Genomic DNA, 23,035 nt, shown 5'->3' with positions numbered 1-23,035 from the left:
TAACAGTTACATTTTATACGATCAATAAAAAAGAAAGAAGCATGATGAAATTGCGCCAATGGGCCGGCAATGCCTAGCCTGGCAGCAGACGAAAATCTAAATCACGTCAGACGAAAATCCGAAACACGTTTTATCTTTTTTGTCGGATGGTGTTTATGTAAAAAAAAATATTATCTTGGCAAATTCTAAAAAACAGGTTAGATAATTAAGTTTTTCATCTAATTAATCATGGGTTACAGTCATTTGTTCAATTCCTTACGGAGTCTTAAAGTCCCAACAACCCGGTTACATAAATGTTTTGGCGTGACTAAGCGAGCGGCCTATTCTGTGTTGGCCAACACAAGTGAAGCAAGAGTACACGTTGGAATAAATGATCTTTCAGTCGGCTCCGAGTACGAAGGTTTTCAAGTCAAATCGATTCAAGAAGTGCAAGATCTTGCCCTGACTGCTGTGCGACTCTCTCACCTGAAAACTGGGGCCGACTACCTGCACATTGCCAGAGAAGATTCCAACAATGTTTTCTGTGTGGGATTCAGAACTACTCCAAAAGATTCCACTGGAGTCTCCCACATTCTTGAACACACAGTTTTGTGTGGAAGCAAAGAGTATCCAGGACGAGATCCCTTCTTTAAGATGCTCAACAGATCATTATCAACATTCATGAATGCCATGACAGGACCCGATTACACCATTTACCCCTTTTCCAGCCAAAATTCAAAAGATTTTAAAAATCTCTTGTCTGTCTACTTGGATGCAGTATTTTACCCTCAGCTTCGAGAATTGGATTTTCTTCAAGAAGGCTGGAGGCTTGAAAACGAAAACCCTTTATCTCAAGAAACCCCTCTACAATTTAAAGGAGTTGTTTTTAATGAGATGAAAGGTGCTTTCTCTGATGCATCTTATGGTTTAAACCAACATGTTATGAGAAACCTACTGCCCAGCCACACCTATGGAAACTGCTCTGGAGGGGATCCTCCCAAAATCTTGGATTTAACCTGGCAGCAATTAAAAGACTTTCACGCCAAACATTACCACCCAAGTAATTCCAGGTTTTACACTTATGGCAACATGCCGCTGAAAGAGCATTTACAATTCATCAATCAAAACTACTTGAAAAGTTTTGAGAAAATCGCTCCCAGTGAAGAAGTCCCCAACGAAAAACGGTGGAGCCAACCTCGACGAATCAACATCGAAGCGAGAGAAGATCCCTTCGCAACAAATCCCGAGAAACAGACATCAGCTGTTGTAAGTTATGCCCTTTCAGACATCAACGACTTGTATGAAACTTTCGTGCTACAAATCTTGGGCGAACTTCTGACTGGAGGTCCAAACTCACCATTCTATCATAATTTGCTTGAACCAAATATTGGCACAGGCTACTCACCCGTTACCGGATTCGATAGCCACACCAAGGACACCACCTTTACTATTGGCTTGCAGGGAATTCACAGCAAAGACGTGGACAAAGTACTGGGTATCATCCGCTCTACATTTGAAGAGGTTGTCCGAACTGGGTTTCCTGCTGAACGAATTGAAGCTGTTCTTCACTCGATCGAGCTGTCCGTGAAACACCAAACTTCCAATTTTGGTTTATCAATGGCTATGAATTTGACTCCACTATGGAACCATGGAAGTGATCCAGTGGAAGCCTTGTACATCAATTCAAAAGTGGAAAAATTCCGACAAAATCTACATGAGAATCCCGACTACTTGAAGAATAAAGTTCGCCAATATTTCATTGACAATACCCATCAGCTAGTGGCAGTCATGCAGCCGGACAAGGAATTTGAAACCAAATTAGAACAAGAAGAAAAATCCATTCTCGAAGCCAAATGTCAGAGCTTGAGCGAAGAAGACAAGACTTTGATTTTCGCTAAAAATCAAGAGCTTATAGCCATGCAAAACAACGTGAATGACACTGAATGTCTGCCGACACTTCAACTGAGCGACATTTCCACCCAAGCGGAGCTAGTGCAGCTAGATACCGTGAAACTATTGGGAGTTCCTGTTCAGGTGGCTGTTCAACCAACCAATGGCATCACATACTTTCACGGTGTTTTGAACACTTCGGGCTTGCCTGAGAAACTTAAAATCCATTTGCCTTTGTTCTGTATGGCTGCCACGAAAATGGGTGCAGGCGACATGGATTATCGTCAGCTGGATCAACAAATCGAGCACAAAACCGGTGGATTGTCTTTCGGTTTACATTTGACTGAAGGGCCCGGTTCAGTCCAATCTTACGAGCAAGGAATTGCGTTTTCATCCCACTGTCTCGATCGAAATCTCCCCGACATGTTCCAGCTCTGGCAGTCCATCTTCAACCGACTGCGCCTGGTAGACGAAAACAGACTGGAGACGCTCATCCGCAACTTGGTGGGAGATTTGGGCAACAGTTTGACCCATTCCGGACATCATTTCGCCATGACTCACGCCGGATCTTCACTTACACCGACGGCTCACTTGAAGGAATTGGATGAAGGAGTGACGTACATCAGGCGGGTAAAGGCCATTGCTGAAACTAATCAATTTGAGCCACTGTTGGAGTGTATGCACGAAATTGCCAAACATGTGCTGGTGAAGAATAATATGCGCTGTGCGCTCAACATGACGGCCGATTCGCAAGAAGAAGCTACTAAGCACTTGGAAGGTTTCGTGTCTTCAGTCAAAGGATCGCCAATCGACCAAACGTTGTGGACTGTTGATAGCGAATTCCAACCAGCCGTCCAGCGCACCCATTATGTTTTGCCAGTGCCTGTCAACTTTACTTCCAAGGTAGTTCCTGGTGCTCCGTACCTATCGCCGGATTTCGCCCCGTTACGAGTTCTCGCCGGAATCATGTCGTCCAAATTCCTGCATCCTGAAATCCGAGAGAAAGGTGGAGCTTACGGAGGCGGTGCCGCCGCATCCGCCACGGGACTCTTTTCTTTCTACTCGTATCGCGATCCCAAATCGCTGGAAACCATCGACACCTTTGATCGAGCTGTCGAGTGGGCCCTTAAGGCCAACTACAACGAGGAGGCGATTAAAGAAGCCAAACTTCGAGTGTTCCAGAAGATCGATTCGCCGACTCCGCCGTCTGGCAAAGGGATGAGACTCTTCCTCAGTCACATCAGCGACGAGCAATTCGCCGCCCAACGCCAGCAGCTGATTGACGTAACCAAAGACGATCTCGTCCGGGTTTGCCAAGATTACCTTCGCCAGCCGGCCGTCCATGGCGTCACCATCATCGGCCCCCCAAACGACATTACAACGAGAGATCCTTCGTGGAACGTTGAATTCTCTTAATTAGAGTTGTGAAATTGATCGCATTAGAAGAATGATTATAGTTTTTGTTAACCCTGAATCGTGTTCTATTCCTGAGAACTGTTCCAAAAAATAAACTCTTGATTTGCAAGCAAGCATGATGTTGTCATATTTTTATTTTATTATTACCAGGTTCAATCGTCATGGAATTCTTAAATGGGCAGTTTGAGCGAGAGGACATCTTTTTTGGCGAGATCGTGCAGCTTTTATCAAACTTTAATTGGATCTACAAGTCGCGCAATACCGACATTTTAGCTGATGAAATTCTAAATTGCATTCCCAAGTCTTGGATTCCTATTTTTCAATTGAATTGTTTAGACAATATTCAAATGGCCATCAAGGGTGAATCTAAAGTATAATTGTTAATTTACAGTGGCACTCAAAAGTTTAAAAGTAAAATAATTTTAGAATTTGTTTGCCGTTAGTCGTCATGGCCACCGGATCTTTCCGATTTGGTGTCACGGTGCTGGCGCCTTTCATTGCGGATAGACTCTAGTAGAAAGCCGGAGGTAATATCGAAATGGAAAAAAGTCAACCCGAAGAAAATCCACGAAGTCCTGAATTTCGCTCAGCTGATTGGTGAGAAATGCGCCGAGAAACAAATCGAACATGTCGTCGACATCGGAGCTGGTTTGGTATAATAGAATTGACATTTCGATTTTTCATTTGCATATAATCCCCACTATTGATCAATTTGAAGGGATATTTGGACAAAGAGCTATCGAATCGTTGGGACCTGCATGTACTTGGATTGGAACGAGATGCTTATAGAGTTTTGGCGGCCAGTCAACGGACCTGCAGTGACACAAAAGAAAACACGGCGAATCGATGCCGTTCCACTTTTAAGGAGTTGGCAGTGAAAGCCGAAAATTCCTTAGAGGATCAAATTGAATCCGTTATTGGCGACTGGTTCGATGAACTCGAAGCCGAGCACGAGTCCGCCCCGCTACTCTGTATGATTGGTTTGCATTCGTGTGGGGATCTGAGTCCTGTGATGATGAAACTATTTATGAACAGCCGTCGCTTCCGCACTCTCCTGTTGGTGTCGTGTTGCTATCACAGGATGGAATGGAAGAAAGACCTACTAGCGGATGAGAATTTCTTTCCACTCAGCTCGAGTCTGAAAAATGCCAGTCATATTGTACCCTTCCATCAGCAGGAAGGCATTCAACATCTCTTCCGCTTGGCTGCCCAAGAAACACCCAATCGCTGGATGCAGCAAAACACCGTCAACTGTCAACTTCAAGCACAGCACACCTTCTACCGATCTATAATCCAACTCTACGCCGCCACCGGTTGATTCTTTTTCTTTAAAAAATACTTACGACGTGTTGATTGAAAATTATAACGAGAATGTCCTTTTTTGTTGGTTTCTAGAAAACATTCAACTGCTAAAACGGCAGAGGAGACCGGTCAAAACGCACAACATCTCCGACGTTTTTGAAGAGTACGTCGACCAAGTCATCGATGGATTTGGATTAGAAGGAGACGTCGCCGGCCACCGGGAGAAATTAGTGAACATTTATCGCTCCAACGCACATCTTTTACCGGCACTGGAGACTCTGATAATTTTACAGGCACTTTTCCAGCCAGTTGCCGAGGCGTTGATCCTCGTCGATCGAGTAGTCTACCTTAAAGAAAACGGACTTTCCGCTTCCTTGCGACAGATATTCGACGACCGCATTTCACCGCGTTGTTTTGTCACAATTGCAGAGAAACCCGAGTCTCCATAATCATCTGACATCTAATTTTATTCAACTGTAAAAATCGTTGTAAATTTAAGCCGACTGATGGCAACTAATTGAGAATAAAAGTCTGAAAGAGTTGCACAACCCTTTAAACCAAACTCCCGCTCAAAATTGCGTTTTTAAAACCCATCTTATCCTCACCTAGCGCGCGCGCTACGTCATATGTAAATAGAGACCGTGATAATGGGAAGTGGGAATACACTTCCCCGTCTCGCTTTCTCCTCTTTCTTCCTGCGGCTATATCGATGTATGCGTGGAGCAAACTACAAAGTTCAGTTGTTTGGAATCAAAAGAAGAAACAGCAGACGTTCCACTTGTTTGCTGTTGGTCCCGTTCAGTTAATATCTACTTTTTAGTGTCTTTTCGACTGGTGTAAACGTTGGAACTAAATTATAACATCTTTCTGTAAGGTATTTAACAAACGAAAATTTTCGACTCTATTTTTGTTTATTACGCATTTCAAAATCCAATTTTAAAATATTGAATAAGTAAAGAAATTCATTCTGTTGTAGATGGCAGTGTAGTGCCGTATAAGCAGCTATTTCCTTGATACGTGTAAGACTTAATAAGATAAGCTGTATAAATAGTTTTATTTTGGGTTACTTTCTGACAGTGCATATGGTAGCCTTCATTTCAGAGTTTTATTTATCCCCGAGGCTAGAAGCCTAGAATCACATACATATTAAGGACATGTATGCAACACACTTGTAGCCTTCAGCTACGTTATTCGCGATCGATATTTTAAATATTTAATTCTATTTTCATGAAAATATTAAAAGATATATAATTGATTAACGTTTCCTCGTTTCCTTTAAATGATTTTGACTTTGGCCAAGTTCGTTATAGTCCTTATAATACTATAGCAATTTATTCCCATTTTTTCAACGGCTTACGTGCTTCCTAGTCCTTATATGTTTTGAAATGAAATTTATAAGTCACGTAGTCTGTTGCTGGTCTTTATTCTCTTTTTGGTCTTTGGCAAGGTTAGTTCTTCTTAAACTTCGATTAAAGAATGTCAACTTACAAGATCGTGGATGATGCTTACGGTAATACGGTTATTAAAATTTTTTACGTAAATAAGTTGATTCACACTCGACAATCTTCCTTTTATAATGGAATTTTCCACAGGTAAATCTGGGGTGAAACTGTTGCACATCAAACGCGATGGCCCTGTCCATTCCATCAGAGAATTGGAGGTCAGCAGTCAGTTGACACTGGCTTCTAAGAAGGACTACACTGAAGGTAAAACCATAAACTTAAAGATAAAATCGTCCGTATAATTTCATGAAAATAATTTTTTTTTAGGCGACAATTCCGACATCGTCGCCACCGATTCCCAGAAGAACACAGTCTACCTTCTGGCTAAGAAACACGGTGTCAACAGCCCCGAAGAGTTTGCCATCCTCCTATGTCGCCATTATCTCAGCACCTATGCTCACGTACTGAAGGCCCAAGTCCAGGTTGAGCTCTATCCATGGCAGAGGATCGATGCCGATGGAAAGAAACACAATCACGCGTTCGTGTTCACACCTGTGGCCACTCGCTTTTGCACCGCTCGCATGGAGAAAAACGGTTAGCTAATTTACGCCTCAAATTTATCAAATTTATCTGTATTGGAATTATTTTTGCGCAGGAATTCCGACTATCGAATCTGGACTGAAAGATCTGCGCGTTTTGAAAACGACCCAATCCTCTTTTGTCAACTTCGTCAACGACGATTACCGTAAATATATTAATTAGCACAGAATTCATTTTTTGAATTAATTGATGAAAATATTCAACAGGTTCCCTGCCCGATGCCAGTGATCGTGTCTTCAGTACCGTGATTACTTCGCGTTGGGAATACTCAACGGTTAATGTCGACTTTTGTAAAGCATGGTATTTTTAAAGACTAAAAAAGCTATTTGTTGAAATAATTAAATACTAAATTACTTATTAATTCAGGAATACGGTAAAGGATGCCATTATGAAAGTGTTCGCCGGACCAGCGGACAAGGGCATCTACTCGCCATCAGTCCAGAACACTTTGCATCTCACAGAGAAACTGGTGCTGGATTCTGTTCCTGAGGTATCATATTTCTTAAAATTTTACTATGTTTCGTGTTTCATATTTGCTGTTGCGTATTTCAGATTAATTATATCGAAATGATCTTGCCAAACAAGCACTACATTAACGTAGACTTGTCGAAATTCAAGAACGTCGGATTCGCCCACAACGATACCGTCCTCCAACCGCTGGACAAACCATCGGGCAACATTCGAGCAGCTTTGACCCGTACCCTGGCCTCAAAATTGTAAAAAAATTAATTCCAAGAATTCAATTGAACGCCGGCCCATTCAGGGTAGAATTCTGAAAGTTTGATTGTACAAGAAAACGGTTACATGATGTTGTAAAAGGTATCTTGTTAGTTCTTTGGGGGAAGACATGCCGTTTCAACAGACATTAAATAAAAAGTACACTCGTCGGTCAACCCGGAATATGCCTGATTGGATTTCTTCGTTTATGTTACATGAAGGACTCGGTTTCTAGGAGATGAGATACTGGAGTAACAACGTTTCCAGGGAACTCTTGATTCCTGTGTCCAATTTCTTTTTATAAAAAGATCCATGGATCGTACACGTTGGTGATTTGAACCCCAGAATTTCAGCTATTTTAAAGTCTCTTTGAAAGGCCCAAAATGAAGTTTGCGGTCGCTCTCCGAAAAGGAGTGACAACTTGACGGGAAAAGCCTATGTAGATTCTCGCGCGTGTTGAATTATTGATCAGCATTTCTAGAACTTTGAAGGGGGAAAACAGAAATAACTTTTTTGACATGTAATCAAGTGTGAATGGTCGTGATTGTCGTGACAATCTTACTGCGGGAAAATCGATGGCTTCAAAAGTAGTATAGGCTGTAGCTGTATACGCCGGGCTTTGAATCGATTTGCGGGCGCAAACACGACGAGTTCAGTAAAACATTGATTCGTCAGTATAGGATATGTTGAGGATGCCAATCAATTGCCAAAAGGAAAAAGTTTGCCTCTTTTTTAATAATACGCTTCGTTGCTCGGATACCGAAAGATGTGAAACTTGTTATTACACATTTCTTATGTGTCTCTTTTCATATGAAAAGAGAAAGAAACAAATCGACTATTGTGCGAAACATGTGAGCCGAAAGTGAGTCTATTGCTTCACTCTTTGTAGTGGTGCGGGTGTATCGATCGATCCGTTAACTGTTCCTGATTGATCGGGTGGTACACGGTTCGCATTAAAACAGGAAGGAAAAAAAGAAATTGGTTAGACGTTAGTCAACTATTTTTCATAAGAAAATGTTGGGCTGACAGGTTTCTGATCGTTCTGAATTCTAATTTATGGACATAGTTAGACGTCTTCGGCTATTAAATAGGAAAAGATGAAATTGTTGAAAAAGTTTAAATTTGAATTTCCAATCTAATGAAATATTTGGAGTTCCCAGGAAAGTATTAAAAAGGCTAACCTTTTTAATCAATCCTATCAGGCGAACCATCAAATAGTGCGCAACATTTTTTTCTTTTTCCTATTTTCTTTTTTAAAATTCACCCTGGACTAACCTTGGGGAAAACTAATTACCAACATTCCTGGACAAGGGAATAACCCACCCACCTTTTTTTTAAAAAAAAAAGAAAAAACCAAAACATTTCCTTTACTAAATTTCAAAAGACAAACAGCGTACCGAGCAGAGTGACAGTGAAAGTTCGCCGGGTATAGAATGTAAATCAAAATGAAAAAAGAAACACACAGAGAAAATAAGTCTGCGGAGGCCAAGGGAAAGAGAAAGCAAAAATAAGAAATAGGTAGTAAGAGAGGTTGGAAAAGGTAAGAAAAAAATAAAATGTTGCTCATGTGTTTTCGCCTGAAGGAGTTTTAACGACAGAAAAGGCATCGACCCAGACATTCGAAGGACGAGCCGTTGTTGTTGTGCGTACACAGAATCATCTCTTCGGCTACAGGTGGCAACAGGTGAGAGCGCCTAGTTTCGTCTCAAAGGTAAACATGGACAAGTCGCACGAATCGATCGCAGCGGCCAACGGAACGCAACAGCGCCAACATGTAAGTCTTCCCTCAAAACATTTGAAATGTTATTAAGCCTATAATTCGTTTATGTAATATATCTTTTTAGGTTGAGCTGACGAACACCTTGCAAAAGTGGGGCGATAGTTTCGGTGTCACCTTGGAAAGTTTGGAATTCGCCAAGCGAATGGATGCCGTCGACCCGCTTCGAGATATCCGAGCCAATTTCACCTTCCCCACGATGAAAGATTTGCCTTGTGGTAAATAGATTTTGATCCTTTAAAATGTGATGAAATAATGAATTATTAATTGATTTGTTACAGTGGATCAGTCGCTTGTTGAAAATCTTGACGAGGAATGCATTTACCTGTGTGGAAATTCTCTCGGCCTCAAACCCAAACGTGCCGATGCCTACCAACAAGACGTTTTGAATTGCTGGGGTAAATTGTAAGTTTGTTTTTCTGTTGGACAATAATCCGCTGCTTCCGGTTTTTATTGACCGACTATTTTTTGGACAGGGGTGTATTCACCCATTTCACTGGGCGCTTCCCTGCCGCCCAGTGCGATCTACTGGTCAAAGAATCTTTGGTCAAACTGGTGGGTGCCGGGCATTCGGATGAAGTCGTTTGCATGAACGGCCTGTCGGTCAACATTCATTTGCTGCTCATTTCCTTCTACCGGCCGACAGCCAATCGCTACAAAATCATGATTGAAGGCCACGCTTTTCCTTCCGACCGAGTAAAAAAGAAATTTCCGACATTGTTGGATAACTTATTATTTTTTAAAAATTTGTAGTACGCAGTTGTATCGCAATTAAAATTGCACGGTTACACGGAAGAAGATGGATTGGTTATTTTACAAACTAGACCGGGTGAGCATCTTCTCCGCACGGAGGATATTCTAGCGGCTATTCAAGAGCATGGGCAAAGCGTAGCCGTCGTCTTCTTGTCCGGAGTTCATTATTATACGGGTAATTAATTAATTAAGAATATGTTTCAATTAATATCTATGACGTGTTAGCTTTGTGATTTTAGGACAGAAATTTGACATAGAGACGATCACAAAGAGTGGCCAAGCTCAAGGGTGTCTTGTTGGATGGGATTTGGCTCACGCTGCAGGCACGATTTTCTTAATTATGCTTTGTTTTCTAAATTAATGAAGTAATCGATATCATTTCAAATTCCTCTAGGCAACACCGAATTAAAACTTCACGACTGGTCAGTGGATTTCGCCTGCTGGTGTTCTTATAAGGTAAAAACTCATTAATTAACAATTACTCTTAAATATTTTGATATGTAATCCAAATGGATTAAAACAAAGTACTATCCTAGCTCTGTAATTGAAAAGTTTTAAGTAATTCCTTGATACAAAGTTTGAAAAGAATCACAACAAGATAAAAGCAAAGTTTCTTGATATTATTTCAGGTAATGTAGGTAGTCTACATTTGAAATGTTCCATTGCAGCCCAGCGTGTTTATTTTTATCCATCAAATCCTTTGCTTTATTCACAGTGTACGTTTTAAAAAAAAAGTTTTTTTTTTTTTCAGTATCTGAATTCAGGAGCGGGTTGCATTGCCGGCGCTTTTATTCACCGAAAACACCATCAAGATGATCGCCCAAGGCTCTGCGGATGGTGGAGTAATCGCGAAGAAACGCGATTCGATATGCAACACAGTGTCGACGCCGCTCCCGGAGCCGACGCCTACCGTCTCTGCAATCCTCCACCGGCTCTTGTTGCTTTGCACAAGGCCGGCCTTGAGGTAAACTAAACATTGCTCCTCCTTTAAAAAAAAAAAAATAATAATACTTTCATGGAAAAAGTTATTTAAACATATAGTACTGATGTTTGAGTGGAATAACAGATCTTTGAGGAAGCCGGGATGGATCGTTTGCTTTCCAAGCAGTATTTGCTAACGGGCTATCTTGAATATCTCATGGATCATCTGGATCCTGCTGGCGAAACTGGAGACGAGAAATTCGTGGAAATTATTACGCCACGTGATCCCCGGCAGAGGGGCACTCAATTGTCCGTCATGTTCCCGTTCTCCGTCAAGGAGATTCACGAGAAACTGGAGAAAAGAGGAGTTGTGGTTAGTAAATAATATTCTTTCAATTCTTTCAAGGAAAAACAGCATGAACTTTTCTTTTTGGTGTACACCACACAGTGTGACGTTCGTTTGCCGAGCGTCATGCGTTTAGCTCCGACGGCGTCCTACAACACATTCACGGATGTTTATCGATTTTTCACGGTACTGAAGCAGGTGATGATGGAGTGCAGGATGTAGGCGAATCTCGTTATTCCTTTTGACGACAACCATGGCAACTAATATCACGGTCATGCTCTTTCAACAGAAAAAAAATAAGTTTTAAGTAATGACACTATAGAAGCAATAGGACATAGTATACACATGTTATACCCCCCTTTTTGAATGAATAAACATAAATATTTGACATTTCTCGAGTTCAATGGATGCACTACGCCACAGGAGACGCATCAAGTGCCCTGATTGAAAGGTAATGCGCTTCAATAGGCATTCATGCAAGATTATTTCCTCGTATTTTTCTTTGGAGAGAAATGTAATCCTCTTAAGTGCTCATCTTTTATAGCGAATTGAAGTCCATACAATGTGAGTATGTTCTCCGATTGACGAAATACTGGGTAGAAGATAATGGATCTTTGATAGTTTAAATCATTTCACGGTATATGGATTCAATAAATGTTTACAATTCACAGTTGATATGTGAGCGTTAGCAACCCCGGGTGAAAGAGTCTGCCCATTAAAAAGGCTTAGCTGAACGATCCGTACGAATCCGCCGAGCGCAAGTGGATTGTCAACAATAAAATTTCCTCAAGCAGCGTGTTAAACGGGCCAAACGGTTTCCCGTGATGACAAATTCGTTCAAACTTTGAACGGAAATCAAAAGACGAATTATGTGGGGTTCTTTTAACTTGGCGTTTTCACTGAAGTGTATCAATCGCAACACGACATCCTTCAAGTTTCTTCTCAGCGGCGTCTCTATTGTGGTCTCACAAACAGACAGGATCAATACGGGAGAGGGTTGACTGGGCTGTGTTGATAAAAAGGTATCCTAGCTGCCGCTTGCCGGTTCCCTGTTCTATAACGTAAGCTAAGATTGGAAAAAGTCTCATTTAACTCAGTTGGTAGAAAAAGAAAAGTTTTGTTATTTATTTCATGTTTGGGCGTGAATCGGGGGCCAAGCAATATGAGACTTTTGCTTAATCTAGGTGTACAATATCTAACATTTGTATGATTAAGGGTTGACGCTAGACAGGAGCTTCGGGTTCGTTTTTAAACAAGTAAATCATTGCCGGTAAATATTTTTAAAAAAATAGTTTACTACTTCTTGGCTTCCTATAGAGGGAATAAATGAATAACGTAAATTTATAATCTTGGCTTCCAAGAAGTTGTAGAGGGTCTTATTGTGGCGGTTTCATTTTAAAAGTATTTATTTGCTGGTTTCGTGCACATTTTAGTTTTAGATACTATAACCACCAGAACTGTTCCACGGATGTCGAGCGTGGTGTGAGAAAACCGCTTTGATATAGTTTTTAAATGGTTTGAATTTAGAGAGGGCCCCGGCCCCTCCCGATTTAAATTTCTATCGATATCTTAAAGGCATCATTTGGCTAATTAGAAGATTATGTGTCGTCTGCTATTGTACTCGTTTACACAAGTTTCGAAAATGAGACAAAGTTTAAGATTACAAAGAAAACGGAACGGAACGTTTCGTTTTTGGAAAATGCACTTGGCTGCACGAAAAATAGCAGAACTAATAAAATTACAAACATGTGGTCGTATCAATTTCTGGTGTCGCGGTTCTGCATGCTCTCCTGACTCCACTCCATGCTGTTCAGCTGCAGGTAAATAAATCTAAGAATGCAAATAGAATTATTATGAGAGCTTAAATATCAGAGAAACCTGTTTCATGTTTGTGAAATTTTCTTACCTGACTAGTATTTATTGGTAAGGCCCCCTGTAGATGCAATGCAATTCATTTGTACTGCAACCTTGAAGCCAAGCTGCAGATTTGAGGCCTGATCCAGCCATCCTATGACCAAAAGATATGCCAGTTTTGCTTGTGTTGATGATTGACCTGTCACCATTAACAACAATCTCAGTATCACTTGGGTAATGATTTTCGTTACTTTTGTTTTATAACCTGTGACCTGCTAGACATGTTAATGATGCATATATGACTTGCATAAATGCAATATATTTCATGTAAACATTCTCTTGTTTATTCAACAATAAGGGTTTACCCACTGTGTCATTTCCAACTTTTCCTTCCTCATTGTTTCTGTCAATATTTGTCGTAACCCATTTTTTTTTTTATTTTTGGTTTTAGATAAACGGCATCCTGTTTCATTGGAAAATTCCCGATGTCGGTATAGTTCCCCTTTCTATAAATTCACTCTGCCCTCGTGTACACCCATGTGAAAGGGGTATATTCACAAGGACCCCATTGCCTAATTCCTGTCTGCGTATTCAACTTTTCTACGAATGGAGCACTTGTGAATGTCTGTCCGTATTTCCCAGGCTTGAAGGTAGGAAAAATTCTCTAATCTTTTTTCTTCCTTCTTGACTATTTGATTTCCTGCGTTGATTATTAATCGTGACATAGTACGGAGTACGATTATTCCTTAGCTATAGCCGGTTGACTGTTTCCTCTTGCCGTTTTTGTTGACTCAGTCAGGGCCCAGTTTTTTACCTCACAACTTTGTCCGTGGGTAAACGATCAAATTTAAAAATATTTTAACTTAAAAAACGTCAAACAAAGTACAACTAGAAAAATTTATGACCAAGAGGGATCTGCCGTCACAGCGGCACCTCCTCGTTATGAGGTTATTATGCGGAAATAAATAAACAAATGTTTTTGATATGCGCGAAAACAATCTCGCGCATTCCCTCGTGTAATGGTATAAATTATGACAATGGGCTTGCCGAAATCTACCACGGAGACAGTTGGCATGTCAAGTATTTATTGCGTTCACAAAGAATCCATTAGACCATACAAAATCAACAGAGCAAAGATTTCGATCCACACTAAAGGGTAAATCTAAACCATGGCGAAACTCCTTTCCAATCCGACTGTGACTTTTTTTTTAAATTTCGGATTAGCCGGGCCTTAAAAATAAAAATAAACTCAATAAAATTTGCATGAAATCATCTAAAAGAAAAACGATGTTACCAAACATTCATGCAACGATTCAGTTTAGAATTAAATTGTTGACCATTCTTACAATTGATCGGGCCGCCGATCGCTATAACTGGTAAATTATCTACATTTTCTTCCGGAGATCTCATGGTGTTAGAACCAGCAAATGAGCTCGTTAACAGAGTGAAAAGAATGGCAAATTTCAGAATGATGTGCAACTGCATTCTTGTTCTACTGATTGATTTTGAGTAACTTGTTACATTAGTAGAGTACCGTGCAACCCCATACTCCGACTGGCCGGAAAGTATAAAGGCGCGTCTAACGGAAAGCATTAATGAATGTCTGCGTGCCGGTTGAAAGTAACCGCACGCTTTATTTGGATGTGGTTTCACAGGTTATCAATCTTATCCTTCATCTCCGGACGCGTGTGGTTTTATAATAACAAGCAATCCCGATCCCTACAACATATATCCGCTCGCTCGTTCTCCAGCCACTTTGTTTGATAATGGGTTCGCAGAATGCTATAGTGAAGTTGGTAGGCCATATTTTCAGTTCATTTGGCACCATAATTGCTTGTGATCAGACAGACTCCATAAATTGACCACCTGTTCATTACAGAGCTACGAAACATGAAATCGATACCAGCCCTTATAGAAAAAATAAACTTTTGAGCCAGGGAATGACAGGTTCTTGGCGCTAGAAGTTTGCATTTTCAAGTTTGACACTTTTTTTTATTAACACTGAACTGGCTGAACATTTATTGAGTTCCCTGTAGAGCAGAAAGTAGGGAAGTAGCATATTTTCAAGTTTTAGTGCGCACAAATAACCTCGGTTAATAATCTCTAAAGCCGATTCAGTCAACCATTCACAGTAATGAAAATTTTCCTGGTATATTAACTCTTGTCGCATAGGATCGAGTCTGTCGAAACACGAACCGAAACCGAATGGGCGGATTGAAGTGATACGCGTTGGAAGGAAGTGGCCGTATATATAGAGTAGATGGGAAAGCGGGGTCGTTTGGCTGACAAGGATTTAAGACGGATGCTGTACTACACTATAGATGGGTACCCCACAGACAGCGAAATAGAGTATCCTCGTTAAAACTAATGGGGGATAAAGTTTTTTTTTTGTATTGAGTAGGACGCAACATTAATAGTTACCATAGTAAAAGGTAATACCATTTGATTCCGGTAGAAAAGAAACGACGGCTGACGCTGACTGTGTAATAAAATCAGGGGGAAAAGGACGGTCTGCGCGAGGCGCGTTCATTATCCGATTAGAACCAACCAAACGTGATAATGCGTATCGACCGACCGTGTGTCATCTAGCCATGTCTGATATCGTGATGAATCCCGCGTATGATGTCCCGTAGACTGTATTGTTAGCAACTTATTACAAGGGACAACATAACGTCGATCCAGCAATGAGTAGCTAATAGCTTTCATGTTAGGATTGTACCGAGATTGGTTTCCAAGTTTTACCCGCATTGATGTGATTCCCGGCGACTCCCGGATGATGACGACGGGTAAAAGAAAAATTCAGTAACATCAAACTTTCGTACATATCTGTTTTTACGTGAACCACTTTAGGTAGAAGTATCTAACACAGTCGACTATGCATAGACCACTTGGAGATGAGTGTGCAAACACAATTCAATTTGCATATCTTTTACGTTTCTATTCTTTCCCTTCCGCGAACGTTTCTCCTCTTCGCATCAACTTTCAAAGGGAATAAATTAAACATTGATATAGACCAATGGACGGCGCTTGTAGCTCATTCTGGCGCACTTGGGATGAAAGGTGTATGTGTACTCAACGACTGCAAAGAGAGAGCGGAAGTAAAGCGGCACATACACAAACGAGACTATTTTTCAACATCAATTTCCGTCTTTTTCTTACTACTGTACCAGTAGCCTATACTGCAGTATGTAACTAGACCATCTCTGTCCGCGTATTATGCGCTATGCTGGTGATACGTGAAGTGCATACAAATAGGAAAAGTTGCTCGTCTCGTTCTCTACCGCGAAACGTCTTATTCTAATAAAATTTTATACATTCCGACGAGAGAAAGAGAGAATAAAGGTTTTCTTTTAGATATTTCACAGCAGGGAAATAAATCGAATGCTTGACGAACTGAATAATCTACTAATTTGTAACTCGCTAACGACGTGCATGAAATTGAAAAACGGAGCGAAAAGTTCAGTTGAGCATATGCTTAATCAATAATAGAAGCCTATAACTGTATTATTAGTATTACCGTGTATTTTCAACTCTTGAAAAGGGAAGCAAAAAATAGAACCGACTAGGATCGACATTTTTTCGTATTACAACGTATGTTTTCCGCATAAATTTCCCTTCTTCCGTATTTTTACATGATCCGCGAATTCACCAGGCCGCGACGGTACGTATCTCGTTCATTAAATATGCATGAGGACGTGCTTTTCAAGAGTCAAACTTAACTTGCAGACTGCTGATTGATGGGGAGACTATTGTTCACCCAAGCCTTCAATTTTTTAAAAAATTTCCTTTTTTAAATAGACGAAAGCCGCGCAGCATGAATAAAATGGAAAGACAAAATTACCATATCATTCTGCAGACGTTGTTCTTGTCCAGCAAGTGTCCAGTGGGACACTGCCGACTTGGGGCTACCGCCACTTGCTTCCTGTTGTAACGCGGCGTAGTTGTTTGCTGGTGTTTCACGAAAATCGGCTGCCGGTTTGATTCGCCGGGCTCAATCAGAAAACAAAAAGCGATCGTCAAAGAGCAAATCAACAAAATTCGCCACTGCATGCTGCTTTTTTTCGAAAGAAGAATCGTCGTCGAGGATGTTGGCTTGACCAAGGAGGAAACTAGAGTGAATCTTCAATATTTTTTTTCAACTGTCTAACCGTGTGCACAGTCAGACTGACGTTCGTTCGCGCGCATGCCGGAGACGGCCAATGCTTGACGAACATGTAGCCATCTTTGGGCGCGCAGACAACGTAAGTACGATTGCATTAACACGCCAATTGTCAGCTACCTGCGTTAGCGAGGCCTGTTTGTGATATGTGTTTCATTTTAAAAATGTGTTCTGTACTGTAACAATTTATAATATATTTTTAAATTTTCGCTTACATTTTACAGTTGAGCCATCTAGTGCGAAATCTAGCGCAGAAACCCTACAGGTAAATTAAAAGGCAACTAGGTAAATAAGGGCAACACCGAAATGCTTTGCCTGATTAATTTTTTTTTTCCAGTTCTCACGGGAGTTCTTCTGCAAGTGCATTAGTTATTGCCATGCCACGCCACAACCCATTGAAAAAATGGTGAGTCTCTGCCTTCATCAATTTTGTTGAGGGGGGGGGGGGGGGCCCTGAGACATGTAATAAGCGGTAAAAACGTCTTCAACAACCTTCCCGGTATCCCATGAAATCGAAAAGAAAATGTTTAGATATCTAGATGCATACAAATAAGGAAACTCGTTTCGCGTTTAAGTTTATTTTAATCGTGTTCTTTCACTTCGAAATAGAATTGATGAGAATTTACTAGAAACATAAAAAAAAGTTTATAGATGAAACAGATTCACTGCTTTACGTTTTTTTAAGTTATTTGGATAAGTAATTTGAACACGAATGACAACAAGAGGCCTGAAATTGGGGTAGTGCGCAGTAGCGTTGCAACACGACCAGGCTGCAATGGTTAGATTTATCTTTGCATTTCTTGGTGTCTCCGTCATTCCGCTGAAGTGGACACTCTTGATTCACGCACGGACGAGATAACGTCGGCCTAGGTCCACAGACGAAGTTTTTCCATTGGTTGTTGCTCTTTCCTTCCGCTTTGCGCTGGTTGAAACCGTATGCCGCCTCATCATGGAAATCTTCCTCGATGGGCGATTCGACAAAAGCTTCAAGTTCTTTATTCGATTTGCTTTTAGAAGAAACACAAATAAACTGCATTTCTTGGCGACCAATCCCGCACGTTGTTGAACACTAAATCCCATTGCAGAAAAGACAAATTAAAAAACTAATCAAAGTCAAGTAAATTAAATCATCGTCACCTTGGTCCAATTCTTCTCCACCCATGTCCCGTTACACGGAATTCTGGAACAGGGCTGAGTCTCAATCGGTTGCTGATCCTTGCATAAAGCGGGATCGGTAATAGCATTCGGATTCCAATGAAGGACCTCATTTTCGACAGCCAATTTTTTCTGGGAATGAAATAATTTACTTATTTGAAACCAATATTACAGATTTTATCAATCATTCAATTACCTTGTGATCTTTAATTGTGGCCTTCCATGCATCCACAGTTGGAGGACTGAGGCCGGTTTCGGATCCAGAACTGCTGTCATCATCAGTGACTTCCGGAAGTCGTCGAGCCTCGTTTACGTGACCACTTATTTCACTCCAATTCCGATCAAAAAGAATATTCTTTTCCAATTCTAGTTGGGTTATTGCTGGTGCTGTCATGTTGTTGTTGGTGGACAATGAAGTAACCATGGCAGTGCGGACACAATAAATCATACGAATCTGGACTCCATCGACTCCACACGTCTGCGAACATCCTTCCCACGGTCCAGTTACCCACCGGAAGTCGCAGCTTTTAACAAAAATAATGATTACGTGAAAATCGGCTCTAGATTTAAAGTTAACTTCCAGCTGAATAATTACCTAAACGTGTTGCATAGTCTCGTCAGAATTTCCGGTTCGCTTAGGCTATTGCAGTGCTTACGTCGAACAACGTGTCCAGTTTTACGATCACGACAATACCAAACTTGAGTCTGTGTCCCTTCGCCACACGAACGTGAACACACGGACCAACCGGCCAGTTCCCAGAAATATTGACTCTGTCGACTGTCGCCGTCTCCATCCGGGCCAGGATTTTTCTTCCGGTGGGATTTCGGCGGCATACTCCATGTTACAGTAACATTGGCGTGCTCTCGAGCAGGACCAGGGACAATCTTTCTCCCCGCGAAAAAAGCACGTTTTAGTACCGCATAGTAAAAGGTTTAATTAACGGAAATACCATAAGCGTCACATCTGACAGCAGAGGCCCTCTCGCCCGCATTGTTTCCAGACCAAAGACCGAGTTGTAAGTAAAACGGGCGCCGGAAGCAATGAAGTAGAAAGTGGCAATGTCGTGCACGATGGGGAACGTTCCATTCAGGATCCAATTTTGCGAATTGCGAGCCTTGACGGCCAATCTGTTTGAACTGTTGGGCTCTTCTTTGATGCGAATGTTTCTCGCTCCTCGCGGTATCACGACCACCCGACGATGAGCTATTTTCAAATAGACGTCAAACAACTACTCTTTCATTTATGACCGATTAGATTTTGCATTCTTACGAGGGCGAGGAGCTCCGCTGTAGTGTCGGCTGGCCACGGCACAGTCGCCTTGTTTACCATGACATACACCGCACTCGTTCTCCACTGCGGGAGAGCCTAGTCTTCTATCGCAGCCCATAATCTGACATTGGCCCTGTGACATAAAATAATACAAATGAATACGGATAGTTTAAATTTGGCATAAATAAGCAGCTCGGGCCATACCTGAATGCAAATACCGTTCGATTTTTCATAGGAGCAGGCAGTTCCGTCAACGACATTCTCCAAAGATTCGAAAATTTCCCCAGTTTCACGTGCCATGCAGGTTAACTGACAATGAGCCGATTCTAGGAAGACAACTCGATAATCGATGAAAATATCATTTTGAGCGAACAATTCAAAACTTACGATTGTTTACTTCCCAGGGCAGCCAAGTCATGGAGAATAACGATTCATTCATGGGGAATAATAGCGGAATAGTAGCGCATTGTTCGCCTCTAAAGTCCGTCCATTCGGCGCATGGATTGGTGTTACAAAGTTCGGAATCTTCGCTTTTTCCTTGACAACCTTTTCCTCCATTGGCCGGCCTATTAGTCCATTCGAGAATCATAAACGACGTACATGATAAAACTTTATTGTTCGTGTGTTACGTGGGATTGTTGCATTTTCGGGTGCGGAAACGAACTCCAACGCCACAGGTTCTGGAACATGTATTCCATTCAGACCAAGTGCTCCAATTGCCATCTCTGGGATTTTTAACGACAGGACCAACCACTTTCTTTCGTTTTCCGATTGCCTCGCAAAATCCTTTGATGCACCACTGCGTAGTAGCGGCATAGAATTCGCACAGTTTTTTTTAATAAACAAGAAACAAAGATAAGACGCTCTTTTACCTTATCTTGTCCGCAGGGAGTGCCTTCAAGTGGCGGCCCTTTTTTAGTTTTGCACAACTGCGGGCTGGACTTGTGTCCGCACCAAAGATGCGTGCACGGATCACTCAGGGCAAACGACCGACATAGAAAGTATCTAATAAAAATAAAATCTATTATTATAAGTGAATACTGTTTTGATTAAATGAATTACCCTTCGCCGAATTCCATGCGACATTGCTCGTCTAAACTGTAACTGTACTGGATAGCAGATTGGACGACCGTTGCGTTGGTATTATTGACATTGGGCTGATTTTTCAAACATTTCCAATTGCTGTAAGTTTGAAAAGTTAATCAATAAGATCATATCGAATGAATTTAGAGAATGACATGGGCCTTGGATTACTGTTGCTTGAAGTGATACTCCCAATGGGTGCAGCGTGACCAGTGGAAACGACTGAAAGTCGCCGCCACCATGGGCGCCATAACAGAGCCTTGAAGTGCTTCATCGTGGCAATCATTCCCCGCTGACACGTCTCCGTCATGAGAAAATCCTAATCTGGAATTGAGGAAAAACACATATACAGACAAACAAACTAATAAGGATAGACCGGGTGAATTTGCCTTGAAAAAAACTTACACGTGCCCCACTTCGTGAGCGATAATGAACGCCGATGTGAGACCTTCGTCTCGACTAATTTGGAAATAGAGATCAAGACATTAGAAAAAAAAGCCAAGAATAAACAATGATTAAGATAGAAATGGAAAACACTTGAGTGAGCAGCTGCGATCCGGATCACAAACTCCGGCAACAGGAGCATAGCCTGAAGGTCCTCCCAAATCGTAGCGTGTTAGCCAGACGGCTATGTCGTGAGGCTCAGCGCCAGAATTTCGTAAAAGTCCCGCATTCCAAGCATTGACATTTTCCAAAGAGCGTTTAGAATTACCCTCGCGAACCTATCAAAATCAATTCAATATAGATACTCCTCAGCAGATAATGAAATAAATTTTACCTGTCCTTGCTTCCTGTCTTCATAAAAGATCAATCTAGACACAACTAGACGCAAATTAGCCTCTAACGAAGTATCTTCGTAAATTGCACTGACCTGTCATTCACACAAAATTAATTAGCAAATTGTTATCTTGCCTGAAATTCTTTTTAACTTACGATATTCAAAAGTGTCAACACGTACTGTTGAACTCTTTGTCTGCCATGAAATTTGATGACTGTGTGGTCGACGGCGAGAGCCAATTCCAAAAATTTAGCCGAATCCTCTCCGAGAGCCGATTTCGAAACTGGCTTTTTCCGTTTGACGGCTTGCGATTCACCTAATGCACAATAAGCACCAATTAAACCATTTGTAAGTTACCTAGGTGGACGGAAAAATCATACCCTCCCATAGCTTGTCAACCGAGAAGCCATCAATGTCAATTGTATCATCGATTTTCGTAGACGTACGATTGTCTAAAGGACTTTCTTCGGCTTCTTGGAGAGACTTTGCTTCCGTTACCACGGGCGGAGGATGGACATCGTAATCGTCGATTTCCGAATACACATCCGAGATGATGACATCATCATCGATCGAATTACTCAGCTCACTCTCTTCGTCGGTTTCATCGTCGACGCTCTGACTGTATTCTTCCATTTCTTCTAATCGGACAGTATCGACGATTTCATTTCCTTCCTCGTCGTAGTCGACTTGAGTTGAACTTCGTTTATGTCTCTGGCGGATACCAAAGTCTTGGTCGTTTTGCAAAACAAATGAACCGGAACTGTTAGCCATCGTAAGCGGATAAATAATGTGAGTCATGTTTGGATGAGCTGGATTGCTTTCAACGGGTTCCAGCAACATAGTTTGATTGTTGGTCCGGATAAATCCCGATAATCCTTCGCAGACACCCAATGAAACAACGGAATCAGTTTCGTTCTCTACGGCACCAGTGTACCTTTTTCAAATAGTCCGACATGAATTTCAATAAAGAAAGAAAATTATTAATGGACATACCAGCAATTTTCGGTGCTGATCCCGCGGGTAAGGGTGCGTTCGCCGTTCTCGGCAACCCACTCGACTATTGTATTGGGCGTAACGGGGTGGCTCTTGGGTCGAAGATTCAGATTCCAAACGGCGTTAGGCAGAGCGTCTAATGATATCCGGATGGATTCTTGATTTATAAAATTTTCTGATTCTCTTTTCCGTCGAGGTTGTGGCGAAACGGATATTCTCTTGTGAGTGTCCCACTGCCACGGAACCTTTGCCTGACCTCGTACTAAATACACTTGAACCGGAATTTGTTCAGATGGCTGCGCCATTTTCTATATCTCACACAAAAAACAAAACAAAAACAAAACAAAAGAGTCTTTAGTTATTTGGTCACTTGGCATTGATTGTCGTAAACTTACCTGCTCAATAACAAGCACCATGATAAACATCACCAAACTTTTTTCAAAGAACCAAATCATTTTTGCGTTCTACTGGTCTCCGGACCTTGAGGACAACTGGTGCGAGTTGTGGTGCAGAGAAGAAGGAACACGTCAGGCTGTATCTATGTAAACAAACTTTAGTCTTGATGAAGAGGGCCATGTGTTTAGTTTCCGGTTTTCCGGA

The 23,035-nt window shown here is 41.4% G+C and overlaps 5 protein-coding genes and 3 long non-coding RNA genes across 11 annotated transcripts; 5 read left to right on the top strand and 3 right to left on the bottom strand.

Annotated features, from left to right (window-relative positions):
- The first annotated feature begins 20 nt into the window (after positions 1-20).
- Positions 21-5,218, top strand: LOC124328922 (methyltransferase-like protein 25B). Its single transcript, XM_046787755.1, has 5 exons — positions 21-196; positions 3,436-3,656; positions 3,729-3,938; positions 4,004-4,598; positions 4,681-5,218. Exons 2-5 carry the CDS (start codon positions 3,447-3,449, stop codon positions 5,034-5,036), a joined length of 1,371 nt encoding a protein of 456 aa, XP_046643711.1. The 5' UTR covers positions 21-196; positions 3,436-3,446; the 3' UTR covers positions 5,037-5,218.
- On the top strand, positions 116-3,398 carry LOC124328920 (presequence protease, mitochondrial-like). Its single transcript, XM_046787753.1, has one exon. It carries the CDS (start codon positions 229-231, stop codon positions 3,283-3,285), a length of 3,057 nt encoding a protein of 1,018 aa, XP_046643709.1. The 5' UTR covers positions 116-228; the 3' UTR covers positions 3,286-3,398.
- Positions 5,219-5,335: 117 nt separating the features above from the next.
- On the top strand, positions 5,336-7,529 carry LOC124328924 (uricase-like). 4 transcript variants are annotated; one of them, XM_046787756.1, is made up of 8 exons: positions 5,336-5,456; positions 6,035-6,097; positions 6,180-6,293; positions 6,357-6,623; positions 6,685-6,774; positions 6,836-6,929; positions 6,996-7,119; positions 7,182-7,529. In XM_046787756.1, exons 2-8 carry the CDS (start codon positions 6,064-6,066, stop codon positions 7,347-7,349), a joined length of 891 nt encoding a protein of 296 aa, XP_046643712.1. In that variant the 5' UTR covers positions 5,336-5,456; positions 6,035-6,063; the 3' UTR covers positions 7,350-7,529. The 4 variants fall into 4 exon arrangements, with proteins under 4 accessions (XP_046643712.1, XP_046643713.1, XP_046643714.1 ...); XM_046787757.1 differs by having other exon boundaries at positions 5,336-5,461; positions 6,040-6,097; XM_046787758.1 differs by having other exon boundaries at positions 5,336-5,461.
- A 1,434-nt stretch (positions 7,530-8,963) lies between these two features.
- Positions 8,964-11,533, top strand: LOC124328921 (kynureninase-like). Its single transcript, XM_046787754.1, has 10 exons — positions 8,964-9,120; positions 9,191-9,341; positions 9,405-9,528; positions 9,600-9,819; positions 9,877-10,051; positions 10,116-10,199; positions 10,271-10,332; positions 10,628-10,840; positions 10,943-11,170; positions 11,246-11,533. The coding sequence occupies exons 1-10, from the start codon at positions 9,064-9,066 to the stop codon at positions 11,363-11,365; spliced, it is 1,434 nt and encodes a 477-aa protein (XP_046643710.1). The 5' UTR covers positions 8,964-9,063; the 3' UTR covers positions 11,366-11,533.
- A 1,225-nt stretch (positions 11,534-12,758) lies between these two features.
- Positions 12,759-17,686, top strand: LOC124328253. The gene is made up of 6 exons (XR_006916240.1): positions 12,759-12,963; positions 13,072-13,231; positions 13,449-13,647; positions 16,796-17,238; positions 17,381-17,441; positions 17,615-17,686. It is a non-coding gene; the product is annotated as an uncharacterized LOC124328253 (long non-coding RNA).
- Positions 14,070-15,319, bottom strand: LOC124328251. Its single transcript, XR_006916239.1, has 2 exons — positions 14,292-15,319; positions 14,070-14,227 (listed from the first exon to the last, which is right to left on the bottom strand). It is a non-coding gene; the product is annotated as an uncharacterized LOC124328251 (long non-coding RNA).
- Positions 16,498-16,977, bottom strand: LOC124328250. Its single transcript, XR_006916238.1, has 2 exons — positions 16,839-16,977; positions 16,498-16,760 (listed from the first exon to the last, which is right to left on the bottom strand). It is a non-coding gene; the product is annotated as an uncharacterized LOC124328250 (long non-coding RNA).
- Positions 17,687-17,714: 28 nt separating the features above from the next.
- On the bottom strand, positions 17,715-22,958 carry LOC124328242 (A disintegrin and metalloproteinase with thrombospondin motifs 16-like). The gene is made up of 19 exons (XM_046786947.1): positions 22,831-22,958; positions 22,436-22,743; positions 21,823-22,376; positions 21,598-21,758; positions 21,443-21,535; positions 21,202-21,386; positions 21,070-21,123; positions 20,836-20,988; positions 20,644-20,763; positions 20,454-20,586; positions 20,211-20,380; positions 19,969-20,147; positions 19,786-19,907; positions 19,582-19,714; positions 19,262-19,515; positions 18,907-19,196; positions 18,508-18,835; positions 18,294-18,443; positions 17,715-18,225 (listed from the first exon to the last, which is right to left on the bottom strand). Exons 1-19 carry the CDS (start codon positions 22,888-22,890, stop codon positions 17,842-17,844), a joined length of 3,831 nt encoding a protein of 1,276 aa, XP_046642903.1. The 5' UTR covers positions 22,891-22,958; the 3' UTR covers positions 17,715-17,841.
- Positions 22,959-23,035: the final 77 nt, after the last annotated feature.

The sequence above is a fragment of the Daphnia pulicaria genome, chromosome 3 (assembly GCF_021234035.1).
Source record: "Daphnia pulicaria isolate SC F1-1A chromosome 3, SC_F0-13Bv2, whole genome shotgun sequence".
NCBI lineage: Eukaryota > Metazoa > Arthropoda > Branchiopoda > Diplostraca > Daphniidae > Daphnia > Daphnia pulicaria.
This window is presented reverse-complemented; position numbering and strand designations above follow the sequence as displayed.